The 23,621-nt window shown below is 33.1% G+C and overlaps 1 protein-coding gene across 1 annotated transcript; it reads left to right on the top strand.

The window, feature by feature from the left end:
• The first annotated feature begins 225 nt into the window (after positions 1-225).
• On the top strand, positions 226-23,067 carry ZNF711 (zinc finger protein 711). The gene is made up of 8 exons (XM_052663478.1): positions 226-304; positions 6,161-6,700; positions 12,559-12,714; positions 13,573-13,710; positions 15,707-15,841; positions 19,684-19,731; positions 21,177-21,320; positions 21,890-23,067. Exons 1-8 carry the CDS (start codon positions 226-228, stop codon positions 23,065-23,067), a joined length of 2,418 nt encoding a protein of 805 aa, XP_052519438.1.
• The last annotated feature ends 554 nt before the right edge of the window (positions 23,068-23,621 follow it).

Here is a 23,621-nt window from a genome sequence, read left to right as displayed (position 1 = left end):
CTTCCACTGACCCTTCTTTTATTTATGGTTGTCACATAAAGCATAAAACAAGGTTTCTTTTGTTTGTTTGCTTTGTTTTCCTTTGTGATGAGATTTGCACACCTGGTTGAGAGGCACATTTTCAATTGCATTTTTCTCAAAACAATTGACTTTGACCTAAATGCATTTAAACTATTTTAAAAAAACACTTCTTTTACAGAGATTTGTGAATGAACTTTACTAAGTATGGATCCAGGTGGTGGAAGTCTTGGATTGCACACATCAGACTCTAGAATGGCCCATACCATGATTATGCAGGATTTTGGTAAAGCATTTTCTTTGTTGTATTTTTTTCTTTGTAACTAAATATCAAAACTCTATTGGGGAAGGGGATAATTACAATGAAAAATTGTTCCTTTACCAGGAAAATACATTTGTAGGGCTTATTTAAGTAAATCTATGTGTCAGTAGTCTAGTTAAAATCATTCTTATAATTTTGTGGGTAGATTGAAGTAAGGAAACTTGGAATATAGTGGTAATACATCATTGGAAATGAAAAACAATTTATATAAATACGGCAGTTCTCATGTTAGAAAATGTTAAAATATAAAATACATTTTAAGTTGCATTGTTAATAAAGCTGGAAATGGAAGTACTTTCATCATTTCAAAGAAGTTAGATGCTTATATAGTGATAGAGGAATATCTTGCACTAGGTGATTAATTATATTCTGATGCCATATACTTAGAAAGTTCTCATTGATAGCATTACCTTTTTCTTTTCTTGAAAAAAAAAAAATCCCTGTTTTTTTGTGACCAGATTTTTCAGCGGCCTCTTAACAGTAGTCATTTTGATGAAAATGATAAGGCACCCTTAACAGCAAATAATCTGAATTTGGGCAAAGTCAGTCTGAATGATAGAAGAGAGAGGTATCTGAAGTATAAGTGGCAGTGATAGGGTGGTAAGAATTACAGAAAAGATCAAAGTGAGAGTAGAAGAGACAAATGGTAAATTGGGATAAAAAGTAAATAGAAACATGAGATATTGTGGAATGTTAAAGATATAATTAGAAATGGGAGACTACAAAGAGTGATACTTTGCTCAATTAAGAAAAGGCTATACTATTTTTAGGTAATATGGTTGAATATGTTATTTTGTCTCATGTTGTAAAGCCCACTGTAATGAGACTCAGATCTAGTCTTGGCAGTCCTATTAATTATCTATGTAAACTTAGGCAAATTACTTAATTCACTTTTATGAGTGGGTTGGGCTAGATAACATTTAATGTCCTCTCCAGATTTAATGTGGTGGTAGTTGTAGTTAATTGACGATACCAAAAGGAATCATGGATTTACTCTGCTTAAAGAATTAGAAGTGAGTTGTTTGACTATAGATGACCTAGAAGTGATTTTAGGTGGAAAAAGTATGGGAGTGAACTCTAGAAGAAGGCAAAAGCCTGAGGTGTAAGAAATTTTAAAAAGAATTTTGTGAATTCCTTGCAAGAGATAAGTTTTTCAAATTGTGGAACACTTGAAATTCAGTATAATAAGTTTATAATTTCAGTATAATAAGCTTAACTTTTTACCTTTTAAAAATAAGGTAGTTTTTAATCTTTTTGTTTTGGGGTATAGTCGATTAACAATATTGTGATAGTTTCAGGTGAACAGCAAAGAGAATCAGCCATACATATACATGTTTCCATTCTCCGCCAAACTCCCCTCCCATCCAGGCTGCCAAATGGGCAGAGTTCCATGTGCTTTACAGTAGGTCCTTGTTGGTTATCCATTTTAAATGCAGCAGTGTGTATATGTCTATTCCAAACTCCCCAACTATGCCTTGCCTCCATCCTTCCCCCTGCCCCAGCAGCCATAAGTTCATTCTCTTAAGTGTGTGAGTCTCTATGAGTGAAGTCAGACAGAGAAGGAGAAATATTATATGACATCTTTTATATCTGGAATCTGAAAATAAATGATGCAAAATAAGATTTTTTTATGGAAGAAATACAGTGTTTTGTCCATTTTATACAAAATCTTACTTACCCTGTGGCATCTGATAAAGTGCCAGAAACCCCTCCCATCCCCACTCCTGAAGAAGTTGCCTATTAGCAAGCAAAGCTTGATTCCTTTCAAAGATTGAAAAAGTGTCTGGTGCTGGTAAATTTTTAATTGGTGTTCCTCTTAGCTTTCTTTCCATTGTTCCATCAATTAATTGAGGCTTAATTAATCCCTTATATCTAATACTAAGGTTTCCAAATTCTAAAATTTGATTAGAAATTAGATACGTTCTCTTTAAATTTTTGCTAGCTTAAAAACTTAGATATCTACAAACCTAGAAATTAATGATACTTGTGAAACATGAGTGTAGCATACATAGATAGAGCTAGCTAAGTAAACACACTATGTGGTATAGGATCTCTAAATTCTCTCCATTTTTGGTTGGTATGAAATGGCTACTATATTAAGAGTCTGAACTGTTAATTTAATTCAGAAATTTATTGGACCAGTTTCTTTTCAAGGATACTTTAAATTTTACAATAGTATGCTTTATGTGATAACTTGTGCATGTCTCAGTATAATAGTTGTCCTTGGACTCTGTGCTGTTGAATCTAATTGTTTAGGATTTTATTGCTAAAAAAAGTCCATACTGCTTTGGGCATGAGTGTGCATGTGTATTCAGTTGCTAAGTTGTGTCCAACTCTGTGACCTCATGGACTGTAGACCACCAGGCTCCTCTGTCCATGGGACTTACCAGGCAAGAATACCAGAGTAGGTTGCCCTTTCCTTCTTGAGGGAATCTTCCCAACCCAGGGATCAAATGTGGATTCATTACTACTGAGCCACCTAGGAAGCCCGTATTGCTTTGAGACTTAGTAGCAAAATAGCGGTATATGGTGGCCCAAGACAAACCCCCCAAATACTAAATATTATGCTTTCTGGTGAAATTCAGCTATTCACATTTAATTTAAGCAACTTTAGTAAGAAGGGAAATGCTTGGAATAATGACTTGTCTCTTACTGTTATCTGGTCATCTAATTGATTTCACACTTTTAAAAGATTTTTTTTTATATTGTTTATAGTTTGCTACCTAGTGAGATAAAATGTTAATGCCTTTTAATGCTGCTTACTAAATGCCTTGAATTTTAAATAAGTCACTCTATGGTAGGTCTTTTTATTCTTTCTCTTTAATCTATTCCTTTAGTAGTGACTCAGTTGATTAGTCCTATAAATTTCTTAAAAATAAGTCTCTAGAGTAAGTAAATTCTGTTCTCATTTAGGCAAGTTAAAAAAGCCAGTCTAGAGTAAAAAAAAATGCATTCAGTTCCCAGCTTGAACCTTGGGCAAATTTATTTAATCTCTCTAAACCGTCGTTTGTTTATGTTTAAAGTGGAGATAATAATACTCCCTTATTTCGAAGTTCTGGGGCTTAAATGAGATATTATATGTAAAATACTAGGTTGCTTGGTGCATAGTATTCAATAATAAATATAGCTAGTGTGTAGCTAAAATAAATAACTTTGTCTAGAAATTCAGTAGAATTTCAAATGAGTTGATAAGAGGAAAGAGCAAAATTTAATGAAAAGCATTTTGGATCATGGTCTTAGTTTCTGCCAGTACCCTGTGGGAACTCATCAATTCTTGGTCTAAGATTCTTAAATTATTTAGTTCAGGGTAAAGAAGCATGTTTGTATTTTTTTGGTTTAGATCTGATTTATTTTGACATGTGAGTTCCTGCTAGGTAAACTGAAAAACACTTATTCCATCTTATTAGAATCCTCCCAAACAGGTTAATCTGAACCCAAGCCAGCACTAGCATTATTCTGTCCTTCCATCCTTCTTTAGTGTCTACCTTTAGGAAACAAACTATCTTCTAGCTGTGTTCTTAAATAAATAGAATTTCCCACACTTTAGTCTAATTTATGAAAAAATTTTATACTGTATTAATGTTGTTATTCATATACATAGAATTTCAGTACTGTGAATTTTATAGGCTTAGCATTTAATTTTTCCTTGCTAAAAATCACATTTTCAGTCTGGTTGAATACTAAATTTGAACCCTCACCATCTCCCTGTCTACAAAAATGACCAGTGGAATAAAAAGTGAGTAGAAAGTTCTTATTGTATACACACTCCTTTTGTCTACTGATTTTCAAGGCTGAGGCTGTGTCCTTTGGGTAATGTGGTTTCGGTGAGAATTTGAGAATTGTGGGAAAACTTCAGAAGGGTTGAAAGGTAACTTTCCCTTCTCACCTTATTAGTGTGTTTACTGGTCTCCATCCTAATTTACCAGCAAACTTCCTTAATGAATTGGTTAATAATAGTGAACCATGTAACAAATTGCACTCTTTCAGATTATTACTGTATAGAAAGTGATCATTATGTAGAAAAGGCTTTGTACTGGATTCATGGAGTAATTTTCTTATAACTTGGTACATAAACTCTATTAATTTGTTTACTGCATCACTTCAGAGAGGCAGAATGTAACAGAATTACTCATGAAGGAGTTTTACAGTCTTATAATATTTACAAGAGGGTAGGAGTTGGTGTTTACCATGCTGCTCAAGATAAATGTTATTTAAAGCTTTATTCTTAAAATTTACTAGTTTAGAATTTAATAAAATTCAGAGTCTATATGTGTTTTTTTTTAATAAACCAAATCTTTATCTAAAATGACTTGTTTTCTTCTCCCCAAATCAGATGTTAAAAGATGCTTTACATTTTTGAATATAGTAATTCTTTTTTTTTTTTCAAATTCATATTTATTTATTTAGCTGTGCTTGGTTTTTGTTATGGCACTCACATCTCCTTAGATCTTATAGTTGTAGCATATGGGATCTAGTTCCCTGACTGGGGATCGAACCTGGGTCCCTTACACTGGGCGCACAAAGTCTTAGCCACTGGGCCACCGGGGAAGTCCCTGAATATAGTAATTCTTATAAAATAAAGAAGTTCAGAGACTTTCATGTTTATAACATGTATTGTCTAATGTATTAAGCTGTAATATTTTATTAACTCAATTTAACATATTGGCAACCTTTCATGGTTTTGTGTCCTTTTTATTTTAACTTTAACTTTTTGAAATGCTAGACTCACCGGAAATAGAAAAAATAGTGCATAGGGTCCCATAAACCCTTTACTCATGTTTCTGCAATGGTGACATCTTAGTACAATATTAAAAACAGGAAATTAACATTGGTGCATTACTATTATCTAGACTACAGACCTCATTCAGTTTTCGCCATTTGTGTGTGTGTGAGTGTATATGGGTCTGTGCAGTTTTGTTCCATATATAGATTTGTATAGACATCACCACAATGAAGATATACAGTGAGCATGTATTTATGATGTCCATCACTGTGTATGTGCTATGCCAAAATAGTCACATACACCCCCATCCTTGGCAACTGCTATCTGTACTCCATCTCTATGCTTTTAGAATTTTGAGAATGTTATATAAATGATTCCAGTTATACATTATGCAGTATATTGTATGTTGTAATTGAATTTTTTCACTCAGCACAATTTTCTGGCAGTTGATTCAGGTTGTTAATGTATCAATAGTTTGTCCTTTTTTATTGCTGAGTAGTATTCCATAGTGAGGATGTGCCAAAGATGGCTTAACCAATCATTTGCATGCTGTAAACATTTGAGTTGTATTTTTCTTTTGCTACTAGAAATAATATCTACTATGCATTGTTATGGATATTCATGTATATTTTTTTGTGTGTAAACATATTTTAGTAACTGTAGGAGAAATGCTGCAGAGTGCAATTGTTAGGTTGTATTGGTAAGTACATGTTTTTCGTCAGAAACTGCCAAATGATTTTCGGGTGGCTGCTACATTACGTATGAGAGATTCAGTTTCTCTGCATCCTCACCGACCTGTGGTGTTATTTATTTCTTTTTTTTAGCTGTTCAATATCTCACTGTGGCTTTTATGTTTTACTTCAAAATAAAGTATATTATTTTTAAGGTTTTAACTTAGATTTTACTAACATTATTTTCTTTCACTTCCCCCTCAGTTCCTGGTTGGTAGGGGTTTTTACTGCAGTTTAATTATCAGTAGTTCTTTAAAATTCTAATTTTCCCAGGACTATTTCTAATTTAAAAACTATTTTATGTCATCTGATATATAAATACTTTTAATTAATAAGATTACTTTCTTTGGATAATTTGTATTGTAGTTGCTGGAATGACTGGTACTGCGCATATCGATGGAGACCATATTGTTGTTTCAGTTCCTGAGGCTGTATTAGTTTCTGATGTTGTCACAGATGGTGGGATAACTCTTGATCATGGCCTTGCAGCTGAAGTTGTCCATGGGCCTGATATCATCACTGAGACTGATGTAGTAACAGAAGGTGTAATTGTTCCTGAAGCTGTACTTGAGGCTGATGTTGCTATTGAAGAAGATTTAGAGGAAGATGATGGTGATCACATCTTGACGTCTGAGCTAATTACAGAAACTGTTAGAGTACCTGAGCAGGTTTTTGTGGCTGATCTTGTTACTGGTCCTGATGGACACTTGGAACATGTGGTCCAAGATTGTGTTTCAGGAGTTGACTCTCCCACAATGGTTTCAGAGGAGGTTCTTGTAACTAATTCAGATACAGAAACTGTGATTCAAGCAGCTGGTGGTGTTCCTGGTTCTACAGTTACTATTAAAACTGAAGATGATGATGATGATGTCAAGAGCACTTCTGAAGACTACTTAATGATATCTTGTAAGTGACATTTAAGTTCCATAATTACTTGGTAGAAATTGGTTTATGTATAACATAAACAGGTTTTCTGGGATGGGGGATCTGTTCAATAAAAGTCATGGGGGTAATCTTTTTGAAAAATAATTTTTTTCAAAGCTGCGTTGTTCAGGTGGTTTTTTGAATTTGCTCATGTTTTTAATTTACTCTGAAAATTCATACCTACAATGGAGTAAACTAATGCAATTTACTGATATATTAGAATAAAAATATGAATTTGGAAGGTTCAAAAAGAATATTAAATGACACAAAATTTTAATAGTAAATATATGTATTTCAAAATGGGTAATTATGCAACCACCACTTTCTCTTTAATTTGACAAATAGTGGAGTTGTCATTTCAGTTTTGCTTAGGAATTTAAGCATAACATGTTAAGAAATGTATAATTAGTTTTTCTAATTAAATACTTGAAAAGTAAATAATCAACTCAGATTGTATTCTACAGTTCTGCCTGTGTTTATTTTCTGTTGTTTAGGTGTGTGTATAGTCTGTGCAAAATACTTAAATTTATATCAGACTGACTTTATGATGTTCTTAAGACATTCTACCTGAATGAAGAAGATAGAAGTGTCTTGTTCTCATTTCAAGTGGTAGGTTTGCCTGAATAGCAGCAATAATAAAAATGTTATGATAAGTTATTGGTGGAGCTTGAGGAAGAAGTGGATCTATTCCTTATAAAATTTGAAGGCATCATGCTAGAAGGAGTAAAGATTAGATGACAATTTCACTTTTCAAGGGAGGATTTTTGTTCTTTTATTTTTTAAAATAAAAAATGGTTGATTGAGAAGTGAATTAACAGGTAGAATATGTGTATGTGTATGTAAAATGATTGTATGTTATGTATGTGTATCAGTGAACTTAAAACTAAAAACAAATTACATTTAATTTGTAATTATGATTCTGAAGTCTGATGTGTTAATTTTTTTCCCTCTATAAGCACTTCAAAGTAAATATTTATATTGTTTTGAAGTGAATAATTTAAGCCACTAAAAGACTGTGCAAATGTTATTATTCTTTTTCAATTGATGTGGATTACTAAAGGAGCTCCATATTTACATCTTAACCTGACATTTTTTTCTTGTAAAAAGCAAAACTGTGATTATGGTTTTCTAAAACGGTACGGCAAAAGTCAAAAGTCTTTCTGTACCAAAACAAATTCATTATGCCTTTAAAAGGATACTTGTCAAATTAAACTCTTTGGTATTAAAACGGTCTAAAATTTAGACGTTATATGTATTGTGAATAGTCATATCTCAACATATCTTCTGTGATTTGATCCTGCAAAAGTTCTTTTAAGTTTCTAGAATATTTTAATTTAAAATATTTATCTTGATGTTACCATATGTGTCAAGTGCAAAAGACTTCTGTCCTTCTAGTCTAATAGAATTAGACTGATAAGGAACATTAAGGAACTGATAAGGAACTATAAGGAACATTGTGTTACTCAAATAATACTGGAACTGCTGTGGGGTCATTTCAGGGGAATTCAGACTGGAGATTAATTACCTCCTTAATCATTAGTAAAGAAACGAACAATTTTTAAATAAATACCTTTTAAACTTAAATAATTTTTTATTGTAGAAAATAGGATATGTAAAAATGAAATGTTTTATATAATTTATTTTCTTACCACCCAGATCCTTTTTTGTAATGGGTAGAATATTCAAATTGGGACTAATTACTCTATCTTACCATTTTCATTTATTTTATTTTACTCTAGTTTGATTTAGTTTGTCCTTTGTTTTCTTCATCTCTTAATTTTAATTCATGTTTTTACCTCTTGGGTTTTGTTGACCTTAAATCTTCAGAAGTTCAAGAATAAATTGCCTTGAGAGGCCGCAATGTTAATTTTAAAAGTTCTCTGGTTTTTTCCCAAGACATCTTCAACTACTCTAAGAGATAAAATTGAGAACTTAAAACAGACTTTTATCTTATTCCTGAATCCCTATAAGGAAATCTCATCAGCAGTTGGGTTTTAGTGGTAGGGAGTTTGTCTTCTCTCAGTCACTGAGTTACATCTTAAGTTTTTTCCACTTTCAGACCAAATGTCACAATTTCTTTATCTTAACAGATAGCTATTCCACTTGTGCTAAGTAACTTGGAAATTAATATAGGATAGCTATCTGTCTAAAGTTGTCCCAGGTGTTCTTTTCTTTAAAAATACCTAACACCCATGAGACACTTGTGGGTGATGATTTCCTTTATGAAAAACTTCATTGGAGAAAGGAGAGTCCTTTAAATAATCAACCAATATAATGCATTCAATGTTGTTTTTTACCTATAAAATCAGTTTTTATTTCTTTCAGGAAAATAGTTTTGTGTAAAGAAAAATATATTGGTAGGGTCATTATGGGAGATATCATGAAACCTCACCAACTTCAGGGATAAAAGGGAAAAGTTAACACCTTTGTATTTTTTAATACAACAACTTTATTGAGATATTCACATGCCATACAATTCTCTCATTTAAGGTGTTCATCAGTGATTTTTCATATATTCACAGAATTGTATCACCATAATCAATTTTAGATTTTTTTCTTACCCCCCAAATTTTTTCATGCCCTTGAGCAGACACTCCCCTAGTCCACTCACCCTCAGGCAACCACTAATCCAGTTTCTGTCTCTATAGATTTGCTGTTTTCAACATTTTATGTAAATGTAATGGTATAATATATGGCCTTTTGTGCGTGAATTCTTTTACTTAGTATAATGCTTTCAAGGATCATCCATGTTGTAGCATGTGTCAGTCCTTCATTTCTATATATTGATGAATATATCCATATATTTCATTATATGGATATATATTTTATCAGTTCATTGGTTAATAGACATTTGGGTTGTTTCCACTTTTGTGCTGTTGTGAGTAATGCTGCCCTGAACATTCATGGACAAGATTTTGTGCACATAGATTTTAGATCTCTTGGATATATACACATAGAAGTAGAACACCTTTGTGATTTAAATATTATTCATTTTTGTTGGTTTCATCATTGTGTAATGAAGTGAAATCACTCAGTCGTGTCCGACTCTTTGCGACTCCATGGACTGTAGCCTACCAGACTCCTCAGTCCATGGGATTTTCCAGGCAAGAGTACTGGAGTGGGTTGCCATTGCCTTCTGGATCCATTATACATTGCCTCATCCCATCCCTGTGGTACACCAGTATATAGTTGACCCTTGAACAACACAGCTTTGAACTGTGTGGATCCACTAATACAAGGATTCCTTTCAATAAATATATACTATAGTATTACATAATTTGAGGTTGATTGAGTCTGCAAATGCAGAACTACAGATACGGAGGGCCAACTCTAAAGGTATATATAATTTTCGACTGTGTATAGACTCAGTGCCCCTAAGCCCTGCATTGTTCAAGAGTCAGCTGTACTTTATACTAATAATATCATATTCACCATGTTAGTTTTTTGATAGATGTAACAAGAAGGGGGTACAGTAGAAAGCCTACTTAGTTTTTTAAAGGAATATTGTACATTTTACTAAAATGAAATTTTAATCAAATTGTACCAGTTGTCTATAGAAGAATGTTGAATGATACCACACTTTGTGGGGGCTGGTAAATAATGCACCTTACTATTTTAATGTTATACTTAGCACCAGTAGAATTTTGTGTTGTATGTAATATTACCCACTTATTACTAGCTGGGATGACATGTAGATTGAGAAACAACACTGTGGGACTTGAATGTTGTAAATCTTATAACAAACAAAAAGGTTAAGCTTGAATTTTAGGTATTTTGAGTATTATCTGCATTAAGAAAAGACTTAGAATCTATCTCTAAAGCCTGTTGATTGCCTGTTAGGTCTTTGTTAACTTTGTACTTTCTATAATGAAGAATATAGAATAAATCTTGGAAGTTGGTAATTCATCTCTAAAACTAAAACTGTACACTAACATATCTAATAACTTTATCATCTTCTATGAACATAAAATACAGAACAAGTTTACTCAGTACATTTCAAAATTGTTCATTCTGAGAAATCTAAGTACAAAATAAGGTACACATTAAACTGTGGACATTAAGGAAAGGTATGAATGGAATCAGAATAGCAACAGTAATTTCAATACTTAAAGTGAAATTCTGTTGAGAAGTGACCAAACAAATGTCTTATTTCATTTCATGAGCTTTAATTCTGTGAATTACAGTTTTAATTCAGTTGATCGTAGGAGGAACTGTGGTCACTTTAAACCACTAAAGTGTATAAAATAGTATTTATCATATGAGACTATTTTTTTCATTAATTTACTGTAAATTATTCCAACCTAAGAAATTCATATTTTGGACACTTTTAAAATTTTTAATATTCTATGTCTTTATTTCTAAGAATGAGAAAGTACTTTTTTCTGAAGACTTATTACTTGACTCTTGTAATGTTTTTAAAGATCTCATTGTTTTATTCAACATATTTTAAAAGAGAGATTGTTAAACCAATAATATTGGATTCTTCATCTTTTTCTTTAATTTTAACCTGCCCCATTGTCAAAAATCTGTTTACCAAAAAAGTGGGAATAGAATTAGGGTCTATGATAAAATGAAAAAAATTTTTTCTATTTATTTTGATAATGTAGGTGCTCTCTTTCATATACAGTAAACTATCTGAACTCTTAAATATTGTGGAATCATTTATACTTAGTCACAAAGTTAAAGTAGCTTTGCATTGTAGGAAGAATTTCTGAAGTGTGTTGTTTTTCACCATTGTGAAAGACCAAAAGAATAGTTTTGAATTTGTGCATATTGAATTTGAAACTGAGGTAAAGGCTAGACTTTGACCCATGTAGATCTTAACTGAAATACATATATTTAAGAGTACTGAGTTAAAAACTTTTAAATGTCACTGTTTTCAGTAGTTCTGGAATTGATTAGATGTAGTCAAGACTTCATGATTTTTTGTTTCATATGTGATACTATGATATATATAATAGGGAGGAGCAGATTCTCAACTTAGATTACATTTCAGTTTTTATAGGGACAGAAAAGGCATTGAAATAAAAAAATGGTAGGCATATGATGTTAATATTTTGGGGAATATATTGTTTAATATTTATGTCCAAAGAATAAACTCTATGAATATAATATATTCATTGCATTGTTTGTGCACAATATTTACTTGAAACTAAACACTATTCTTAAAAAATCAAAAATTTTAAGTATACTTTAAGTGTAAGTAATTATTGTTGCTTTTATGATGATTTTGAAGCAAAGCATACAACAGTTAAGTCTAGAAGAATACACAGTTTCTGATTTGAAGTTGTCTTCCATTGGCTCAACAGGAGTATTTACTAAGTATTTACTAAGGTTTTATTTTTATGATTTCTAAAAAGCCCTTTTTATAAGATAATTCAGGTGTTTTCTCTTTTTTAGATACGAGATTTCTTATGCTAATTGGTTTAGACAGGCTGCTACTTAATTTGGAAACTGTTGTTTATGTCAGCTTATTTTATGAGTACTATATATTTTATGTTCTAATTTTTGTTATTAATTTTGCTGTTAGGATTTAGCTTAAAATGTTGAACATGATGGAAGATTATTTAATTTTTTCACAAATCATTTTAATTAAAGCTGAAATATAAGTACTATCTGTGACTAGATTTTTATACAATTATGATCATGTAGTCTGTCTGTCTTGAATTCTTTTTTCATGAACTATACCACTTTCAATGGTTGCATAATAGGTTATTAATTGAATACAGTGGGTAAGTTGTTAACACATTATTTCACATTGCACTAATATTAATGCTTAACACCTACTAAATGTCACTGGTACTTTTTGGCTGAAATAGTTTCCTCTTTATATTTTACAGTAGATGATGTTGGGGAAAAATTAGAGCATATGGGGAACACACCATTAAAAATCAGCAGTGATGGTTCACAAGAAGATGTTAAAGAAGATGGATTTGGTTCAGAAGTAATAAAAGTGTATATATTTAAAGCCGAGGCTGAAGATGATGTTGAAATAGGTATAAATACTAAGTTTATTGTTATAATGGTTAGGAATTAGAACTTATCTTTTCTGGAAACTATTCTAATACTGCCTTCAAAGTGCAACTTTTTAATAGGTTTCTTTGGGGATAGAATATTTTAAAATTATATATACATATGTAATATATATATAATCGTATATAAATATGGTACAGAACAAGTCATTCTTGGATTCTTTCAAACGTGTAGAAGATTCCAGTTGAGATTTCAAAACATGAGTGGAGGGAGTTTGGTTTAGAATAGGAAATTGTGAGTATTTAAGGGTAGTCTAGAGGCAGGCTGCTTGGATTTTAATCCTAGTTCTACCATTTAAGTGGCCTTTGGTGAATTACTTAACCTTCTACATCAGTTTCCTCATCCATAAAATGGTCATAATGGTAGTAACTACCTTATAATACTATCACGAGGATTAAATGGATAAATATATGTGAAAGACAAAGTGCTTTGCACATATGTTGTTATTTCTTAGTAATGACTGATAATTTAAAGTGAAATTTATATGATAATTCTCTTGACACTTAAAATATATGGGGGGAGTATTTTTCTAAAGGAAAATATTTTAATATATCTTCCTTATTATGATATAAAGTATGCTCAGTCATGTCTGACTCTTTGTGACCCCAGGGGCTATAGCCCACCAGGCTCCTCTGTCCATGGGATTTTCTAGGCTAGAATACTTGAGTAGGTTGCCATTTCCTTCTCTAGGGGATCTTCCAAATCCAGGGATCAAACCTGGGTCTCCTGCATTGGCAGGCAGATTCTTTACCACTAGAGCCACCTGGGAGGAAATTATTCTATGATGCTTACTGATTTTGATACATGTTTTAACTTTTAAGGTGGAACAGAAATTGTCACAGAGAGTGAGTACACCAATGGACATTCTGTAGCTGGAGTGCTTGACCAGAGCCGAATGCAGCGGGAGAAGATGGTTTACATGGCAGTTAAAGATTCTTCTCAAGAAGAAGATGATATCAGTAAGAAAAAAATGCCACTGTAGTGACTCATCCATAGACATCATGCATTCTTTTCCAAAAAAAGCAATCTCAGATTTAAGCACTACATAGTAGCAAATATCAATAAAATAAGTCTGACCGTTTGCTATAATTAAGAAGGAAGGGTCCTTTTGACTATCCACGAATACGTGTATTGTTCAAGTGAGCAAACATATTGTGTCTCAGATACTTGGGATACAGAGATCAGCAACATATGGTTCCTGACTTTACTAGAGGTCACAAATACGTAGGTAATTACTGAGAATCTACTTTGTGTGTGTATTGCATATGTTGCATATATTATCTCATTTAATTATTATAACTCATTTCTGAGTTAGGTGGTATTATCCCTGTTTAATGGAAGCAGAAAATGCTCAAGGAAGTTAAGCAATTGCCCATGGTCATCTAATATTAAATGAGGAACATAGGATTTGAATTCATGTCTGCCTAACTCTGCTGCCGATGTTCTTTGCACATGGCAGTGAGCACTGTTGACCTCTTTCTGAGTTTAGCTGTAGAAGGGCTAACTGGTTGTTTCCTTTTGCTACTGAGGCATTGGCTGAATAAGTATTCTTCCAAGTCAAGCCACCAGGATTTTTACTTATTATGCTGTTGATGATCTCCAAGTAGTTGCTGCTTAAGGTTTCTTGGAGCTGAGTACCACACAGGGTGAAAAAAGCTCCTGACATTTGCTTTCCTGCCATAGTACACATTTCCTTAAGAAGACATTTTACTTTCTTCCTACTTTCTCCTCACCTCAGTATAGGAATGCAGCCCTTCCCTAAGGCTTTTTCTGTCTTCTTGCCATGCTGAAACAAAAACTACTTTGATTTACCCTAGAAGAGCAAAAGCCTCCCCTTGACTGCATTACCTTGACAATACTTAGCTTTACCTATACTGCACTATGATCCCCACTCCTCAAATTCCCTTCCCCAGAATTCATAGGGAGCTGAATTCCAATCCCAAACATGAATAATATACCACAGCTGAAAATGTCAAAAACAAATGAGTCTAGAGGACTTTATTAGAAAAAGAATTTCTACTTGATCTCTAAATTCTTTACTTTTTTTACTCATTGGTCAGTAAGAAGGGGCACAATGGAAGATGGGAGATTGAAGCTTAGGTTAGCTGATGCCAGAATTCCATGGGGATGTACAAAATTTAGACCAGTGTCTCTTTCTGGTTAATTGAAAGAAAGGAAACCTAGGAGAGGGATACTTTTGTCCCATATTTTTTCCACATTTTTCAAATGAGTAGAAAATACCACTGTGTAAATTAAAGGAAAAGCATAAATTCAAGCCAGCTTTCTGTTTAACAGATTAAGTGGATTATTTCACATAAAATAAACTTATTGACCCTCTAGGTTTAAATTCTTTTATACTAACGATATTTTTTAAAGTGTCTAACTTAATGTTTTTGTCTTCAGTAAGGTCTCTGAAAATCCTGCATCTTAATTGGTGTCCACATAGCTTTGAGCACCAGCATTTTATATTATAACCATGTATATATATGGTTTTACTTGCTTTAATTTTTAATTCTTTAGTTACTAGTATTTTTGACAATTTTTTCATTGCATGTACAGTACTGCATTTAAGTTACAATATGTGGGATAGCATGGACTGCTTTCTCATAATTGATTCTATGGGAAATGCTTCTGAGTTCCAAAGAATTATCATCCAGAATTATGGAATACAATTCTTCTTATAAATTTGTAGTGCCCAATGGACTGTAAAATCAGTCAGTATATTTTAAGCACACATGTTTTATATAAATTGAAAATCATTTTCATAGGATTAGGTTCTAAGAGGAGGATAAGAATTTTGATGAATTATTGTCTCCTGGTGGCACTAGCCTCCCAAATGCCTAATATAATTTTTAAATTTACCGAATTGAAATCTTGAAAAATAATCATTTGGAAATTTTTACCCATTTAGTAAATATTTGGGGTTATAAGCAAGCAATTATTTCTAAAATTTAGGTTGTGCTGAAATAGCAGATGAAATATACATGGAAGTCATTGTAGGGGAAGAGAAAGGAACTTTCCCTGAGACTCAACTTGAGGACTTTGATGTTAATAAAACAATTGTCCCTATTGTCTGGGCTGCGGTATATGGTCGGACACTGTCATTTTTTTAACCTAATAAGTACATAACATATATTTCATCAGCCTTTAGGTCATTAAATATGCTATGCTAATGCCCACCATGAGTTGGCTAATACTATGTTTTGCTGTGGACTGATTCATTTCAAGTTACTTACATGATTTTTATACCACATATCTTGTGTTTTTTAAAATGAACTTTGCTTAATGCATTTTTTTCAGTAGGGTTTATTTTATATCCTACCTGTATAAGTGAGCAGCTTGAAAGTTTAATTTTTCTTAAAATAGAAATGTCCTTTGAAAATTGGTCCTTCCTCTTTTGTACTAACACCATAAAAATAAGATATTGGGGTTTGAAAAGGAACAGAAATTCAGGTGTGCTCTTCTAGGAAGTATATGATGAAAGGTAAATTAATCAAGTTACTTTTGCCCTTTCTATTTGATCTCATTTCTACTTAATTTTCAGGATGATCTAGATATATTTTTTATTTTGAAAAATTTTGTTGTTCAAATGTGTTAACTTATCTTGATTTTTGTCAAAGTTTCATTCATTCAGCAGTCATTTGTTGAGCATCTTCAATTTTGAGGGTATTCTGCAGAAATATCTACTCTTTTTTAATTAAAAAATATAATTTAATTATAAATCAAGGAGTCTTGTTTTCATTTGCATAGTAAGAACAGCTCCCATTTCCAATCTTTTAATTTACTTTTTATTTGGAGGAAAATTGCTATACAATATTGTGTTGGTTTCTGCCATACAACAAAGCAAATCAATCATAATTATACATATATCACCTCCCCCTTCTCCCTCCCATTCCCCCACCCCACTCCTCTAGGTAATCACAGAGTACCAGGCTTGGTTCCCTGTGTTATATAGCAATTTCTCACCAGCTATCTCTTTTACACATGGCAGTATATATATGTCGAGGCTACTTTCTCTGTTCATCCCACTGTTTCCTTCTCCTACTGTGTCCACAAGTCTATTTTCTATGTCCGTGTCTCCATTCCTTCTCTGTTAATAGGTTCATCAATACCATTTTTATAGATTCCATATATACGCATGAATATACTGTATTTATTTTTCTCTTTCTGACTTACTTGACTCTGTGTAACAGGCTCTAGGTTCATCCACCTCACTAGAACTGACTCAAATTCATTTCTTTTTAAGGCTGAGTGATATTCCATTGTATATATGTACCACATCTTCTTTATCAATTCATCTGTCGATGGGCATATAGGTTGCTTCCATGTCCTAGCTATTGTAAATACTGCTGTTGTAAACATTGAGGGTATATGGGTCTTTCTGAACTGTGGGATTGCTGGGCTACATGGTAGTTTTATTCCTAATTTTTTAAGGAATCTCCATACTGTTCTCCATAGTGGCTGTATCAGCTTACATTCCCACCAACAGTGCAAGAGGGTTCCCTTTTCCCCACATTTCTCCAGCATTTGTTTGTGGATTTTCTGATGATGCCCACTCTGACTGGTGTGAGGTGATACACTTACTGTAGTTTTGATTTGAATTTCTATAATAGTGATGTTGAACATCTTTTCATGTGTTTTTTGGCCATCTATATGTATTCTTCGGAGAAGTATCTGTTTAGATCTTCTGCCCATTTTTTGACTGATCATTTTTCTAGTATTGAGCTATTTATACTGTTTATATGCTGTTTAACAGCTATATGCTGTTTATGTTTAACAGCTATATGCTGTTTATACACTTTGGAGATTAATCTTTTGTCAGTTGTTTCATTTAAAATTATTTTCTCTTATTCTGAAGGTTGACTTTTCATCTTGTTCATTGTTTCATTTGTGGTGCAAGAGCTTTTAAGTTTAATTAGGTCCCATTTGTTTGTTTTTGTCTTTATTTCCATTACTCTTGGAGGTAGATCAAAGAGGATCTTGCTGTGATTTATATTCGAGAGTGTACTTCCTATGTTCCTCTAAGAGCTTTATAGTTTCTTGCCTTACCTTTTAAGTCTTTAATCCATTTTGAGTTTATTTTTGTGTGTGGTGTTAGGAAGTATTGTAGTTTCATTCCAAGTAGCTGTTCAATTTTCCCAGTACCACTTACTAAAGAGACTATCCTTTCTCCATTGAATATGCTTGCCTCCTTTGTCAAAGACAAGGTGCTCATAGGTTCATGGGTTTATCTCTGTCTGGACTTTCTGTCTTATTCCATTGGTCTATATTTCTGTTTTTGTGCCAGTACTGTACTATCTTGATGACTATAGGTTTGTAGTATAGTCTGAAGTCAGGAAGGTTGATTCCTCCAGCTGTTTTTCTTTTTCAAGATTGCTTTGACTATTTAGGGTCTTTTGTGCTTCCATGCAAATTGTGAAATTGTTCGTTCTGGTTTTGTGAAAAATATATTGGTAGTTTGATAGGGATTACATTGAATCTGTAGATTACTTTGGGTAATATAATCACTTTCACATTGTATCTCTCCATCTGTTTGTGTCATCTTCAATTCATAGTTTTCTGCATACAGGTCTTTTGCCTCTTTAAAAGGCAGGTCTATTCCTAAGTATTTTATTCTTTTGTTGTAGTGGTGAATGGGTTTGTTTCATTAATTTCTCCTGATTTTTCATTGCTAGTACATAGGAATACAAGAGATTTTTGTGTATTAATTTTATATCCTGCAACTTTATTATATTCATTGATTAATTCTAGTATTTTCTGGTGACATCTTTAGGGTTTTCTATATGTAATATCATGTCATCAGCAAGCAGTGAGAATTTTACTTCTTTTCCAATCTAGATTCCTTTTATTTCTTTTTTTTCTGATTGCTGTGGCTAGGTCGTCCAAAACTATGTTGAATAATAGTGGCAAGAGTAGGCACCCTTGTCTTGTTCCTGGTCTTAGAGGAAATGCTTTCAGTTTTTCACCGCTGAGATTAATGTTTGCTGTGAGTTTGTCATGTATGGCCTTTATCATGTTGAGGTATGATCCTTCTTTACTTTCTAGAGAGTTTTTATCATAAATGAGTGATGATTTTTGTGAAAAGCTTTCTCTATATCTACTGAGATGATTATATGATTTTATCTTTCAATTAATAATATGTATCACATTGATTTGGGTATATTGAAGAATCCTTGCATCCCTGAGATCAAGCCCACTTGATCGTGGTGTATGATCCTTTTAAAATGTTGTTGGGTTCTGTTTGCTAGAATTTTGTTGAGGATTTTTCCATCTGTGTTCATCAGTGACGTGCTTAGTCACTCAGTTGTGTCTGACTCTTTGCAAACCCTTGGATTGTACCTGCCAGGCTCCTCTGCCATGGGGATTCTCAAGGCAAGAATACTGGAGTATGTTGCCATGCCCTCTTCCAGGGGATCTTCCCTACCCAGGGATTGAACCGAGGTCTCCCATATTGCAGGCAGATTCTTTACCATCTAAGGCACCAGGGAAGCCCAAGAACATTGGAGTAGGTAGCCTATCCTTTCTCCAGGGGATCTTCCCAGCCCAGGAATCAAACTAGGGTCTCCTGCATTGCAGGTAGATTTTTTACCAGCTGAGCTCCCAGGGAAGCCCATCATTAGTGACTGGCCTGTAATTTTCTTTTTTTGTGGGATCTTTGTCTGCTTTTGGTATCAGGGTGATGATGGCCTCATAGAATGTCTACTCAGGTTTTATATAGAAAGTAAGGTTTTCCTATAAGTTAGTTCCAAGGATACTCACAACAGCCCTTACTTTCAGTGTGTGAAATTATCTAATCTATGGGAGTGGAAGAACTCAACAACAAAAAGTTTAATCCAAGGAATGGTGATTGATGTAAGGTTTTGTAGATGCGATCCAATGATAATTGTTATACTCAGTCTATCAGTTTTTAATTTGTTTTTTTTTTTTTTAAGGAGATGAAAGAAGAGTTTCTCGAAGGTATGAAGATTGTCAGTCATCAGGTGAGAGAGCATTATATGTGAGATGTAAGTTAAATAGCTGGTTTTGTATACTACTTGGTATATAAAGAGTTATTAGTTTGTGTGTACAGACCCATTAGACTCTTATTTGCCTAGTCATATCTAGTTAGTTATAAGTTTATTTCTTCAAGGAATTTTATTTAGAGACATAATGTGTGTTATTCTGTGAATGCAGTTCATTTTAGATTTACCTCAGGATTTCCCTTGAGGTCCACTGGTTAAGACTCCATGTGTCCCCTGCAGGGGGTGCAGTTTTGATCCCTGATTGGGGAACTGAGATCCCACATGCCACATGATGTGGCCAAAAAGTAAAAATAAAAAAATTTCTTTTTCAAGATACAAATGTCAGGCCACTTACTGCATGGCCATAAAAGGTTACTATGGAAAAGATTATAAAATATAAATTTTTCTGACATGAAAGTAAAAATTGTCCATGATATCAACCACTTGTTAATGTTCTCCTTGGGATGGAACTATTTTCTTAATTTCTATGCAGCCAGTAGATTATATAGATGTTACATGAAACTCATGTGTCAGCTTAAGTATTTTTTAGTTTTAATATATTTCATATAGTGTTTTTTATTCCATGCTTGATAGTTCTTTTTATTTTCTTACACAGGGAGAATAAAGTATCTGACTATCTTGTTTCTAACCTTAGGAGGTTTTCACTCTCTAAATTTAAATATAGATTTCAGGTGAATTAATGAGAGACATACATATCATAGCATTTAAGCTAAACAATTTCTTGGGCTACGTTTTTAAACTAAATTGCATAACACAAGAGATTGTGAGAACGGATGTTAAAGTATTTTTTTTTAACTGTACAGATAATGTGATTTTATTTATTTTTTTTTAATTTTAAAATCTTTAATTCTTACATGTGTTCCCAAACATGAACCCCCCTCCCACCTCCCTAAAGTATTTTGTATACATTGATTCCATTGAAATTTTGGAAAATTACCTGTCACATTTATCTTAACTCTTAAAAAGTCAATCTTACTACTTTTAACATTAAGTAAACCATTTTGAAGCATAAATACAAGAAGTTGTTGTCACATATTACACAGTTACCATGATTGTATTGGTTATCTGACATGTATAAATTAATTCTTTGCTAAATCTCTTTAATTTCATCAGCCTTCATTGGTGGGAAAGTTGAACTGATGTCAAGATTTTGTTCATGGTCATAAAATTCAGTTTCTTATGTTTCATTTACCTGATCAGTTTGTTCCTTTAGGATAAATAAGCTGGATATTTTAGTTAATTTTGTATGGTATCATATTTTTGCATATTCACTTGAGAAATGAATGTACTTTGTGAAATTTAGCACTTCAGTGGCAACTGAATGCTAAGTTTTTTCTAGTAATTTAATCAAAATGAAAAGAGTATAAATATATATAGTTTAATGGTGTATTGATTTTTTTCAGGAAATACTTTAGACTCAACATTAGAAAACAGAAGTAATACAGCAGCACAATACCTTCAAATCTGTGATAGCATTAACACAAATAAAGTACTTAAACAAAAAACCAAGAAGAGGAGAAGGGGAGAAATGAGGCAGTGGCAAACAGGTAAAATACTAGTACATTGCTTTATGAATACTATAATTACTTGAAATGCAGTAGTATGTTTTGTAACCCGAGAATATAAGTCAGTTGTTCGTAGTGTAGTTAGTCCTACTCTCATATACTTGTGTTTGATCTAAGTAGTTGGGTTTTTTAAAAAATGTTTTACTGTTACTTAGCAAAACTGTGCTTGTTTGCTTTTTACCCAGATGATGTTTTTTAAAAGAGAATTTTCAGGTTGTTACAAAGTATATGTGATATAACATTTTGGCAGATGAATGGTCTATAGTAGAGTGCTGCTCATTATATTTTAGTGTGCTCAGTTCATTCGCTCAGTCATGTCTGACTTTGCGACACCATGGACTGCAGCACACCAGGCTTCTCTGTCCATCACTAAATCCTGGAGCTTTACTTTATTATAAATTGCTTTTAATCTACATCTTGTCTTACAGGGTTTTATTCCACTAGTATAGTTCTCACATTGTGAATGTCAGCTAATTTTGCTGCATTTGTTGTAAAACCCTTTTAAAACAGTCTGGCCAAATGTTACAACTTCCTTTTTTTTTTTAATCTAGCTGTTATAATAGGCCCTGATGGACAACCCCTGACAGTGTATCCTTGCCATATTTGCACAAAAAAGTTTAAATCCAGAGGATTCTTGAAAAGACACATGAAGAATCATCCTGATCATTTAATGAGAAAAAAATATCAGTGTACAGATTGTGACTTTACAACTAACAAGAAAGTGAGCTTCCATAACCATTTAGAAAGCCATAAGCTTATAAACAAAGTTGACAAAACCCATGAATTTACAGAATACACACGAAGATACAGAGAAGCTAGTCCATTGAGTTCAAATAAACTTATATTAAGAGACAAGGAGCCGAAGATGCACAAGTGCAAATACTGTGACTATGAAACTGCGGAACAAGGACTGTTAAACCGACATTTACTGGCTGTTCACAGCAAGAATTTTCCTCATGTTTGTGTTGAGTGTGGGAAGGGCTTTCGACATCCTTCTGAACTCAAGAAACATATGAGAACCCATACTGGTGAAAAGCCATATCAGTGTCAGTATTGTGTCTTCAGGTGTGCAGATCAATCAAATTTGAAAACTCACATTAAGTCTAAGCATGGTAACAATTTACCATATAAATGTGAGCATTGTCCCCAAGCATTTGGTGATGAGAGAGAACTTCAACGCCATCTGGATTTGTTTCAAGGACATAAGACACACCAGTGTCCTCATTGTGACCATAAGAGCACCAACTCAAGTGACCTTAAGCGGCACATCATATCTGTCCACACTAAGGATTTTCCTCACAAATGTGAGGTCTGTGATAAAGGTTTCCATCGCCCTTCTGAGCTCAAAAAGCATAGTGATATCCATAAGGGTAGGAAGATTCATCAGTGTAGGCACTGTGACTTTAAAACATCAGATCCATTTATTCTTAGTGGTCATATCCTTTCAGTTCATACTAAGGATCAGTCATTGAAGTGTAAAAGGTGCAAAAGAGGGTTCAGACAACAAAATGAGCTCAAAAAGCATATGAAGACTCACACTGGAAGGAAGATTTACCAATGTGAGTATTGTGAATACAGCACCACAGATGCATCTGGCTTTAAACGACATGTGATATCAATACATACAAAAGACTACCCACACAGGTGTGAATTCTGCAAGAAGGGATTCCGACGACCATCAGAAAAAAATCAGCATATTATGAGACACCACAAGGAGGCTCTTATATAGTAAGATTAATATAAAGAAAGAAGCTATTTAGAAAATATGACATGCTACATGGGAAGATAATTTCACAAACTTTCACCTGGTTACATAGCTTGATATTAAATTATAAATTTACATTCTTTTTATTAAAGATCTTCAAGTATTTGAATTGAGAGGGGATCTCATAGCCCTTTGAAATTACTTAAAGAATTTAAGGAGCACCATAGAATGGTTGCAGAAAACCTTATCTATTTAATGGTATAAACATAATTCAACCACAGAGGGGAAGAGCAAAGACAACCACTTTATTTGGCTGATCATACTAGAGACAAATCTTTCTGAAAAAAATCATATCTAATTAAGGCCTAGCAGTTTTATAAATGGGGTGGTAAAATAAAATCCAATCATCCATCAGTCACTTAGTCACTGAATCTTTATATGGTACCTGGAAATTGAATTCCAGAAATGGCAAAAGTTTTGTGTATTCATTGAAAGAAATTTCACTGGAAAACAGGCTAGATTAGTTCAGTACTATTTAGAAGGATTTCAGAGCTACTAAGGTTTTATTACAGGATAGG

The sequence above is a fragment of the Budorcas taxicolor genome, chromosome X (genome assembly GCF_023091745.1).
Source record: "Budorcas taxicolor isolate Tak-1 chromosome X, Takin1.1, whole genome shotgun sequence".
NCBI lineage: Eukaryota > Metazoa > Chordata > Mammalia > Artiodactyla > Bovidae > Budorcas > Budorcas taxicolor.
The sequence above is the reverse complement of the archived record's forward strand: the minus strand, read 5'-3'. Positions and strand labels throughout refer to the sequence as shown.

What these genes read in the sequence shown, in the direction of transcription:
- ZNF711 (XM_052663478.1), top strand. Translation starts at nt 226, where the DNA reads ATGGATCCAGGTGGTGGAAGTCTTGGATTGCACACATCAGACTCTAGA. An exon ending in AGACTACTTAATGATATCTT is followed by an intron (nt 6,701 to 12,558) that starts GTAAGTGACATT and finishes TATATTTTACAG; the next exon opens with TAGATGATGTTGGGGAAAAA. An exon ending in AATGAGGCAGTGGCAAACAG is followed by an intron (nt 21,321 to 21,889) that starts GTAAAATACTAG and finishes TTTTTAATCTAG; the next exon opens with CTGTTATAATAGGCCCTGAT.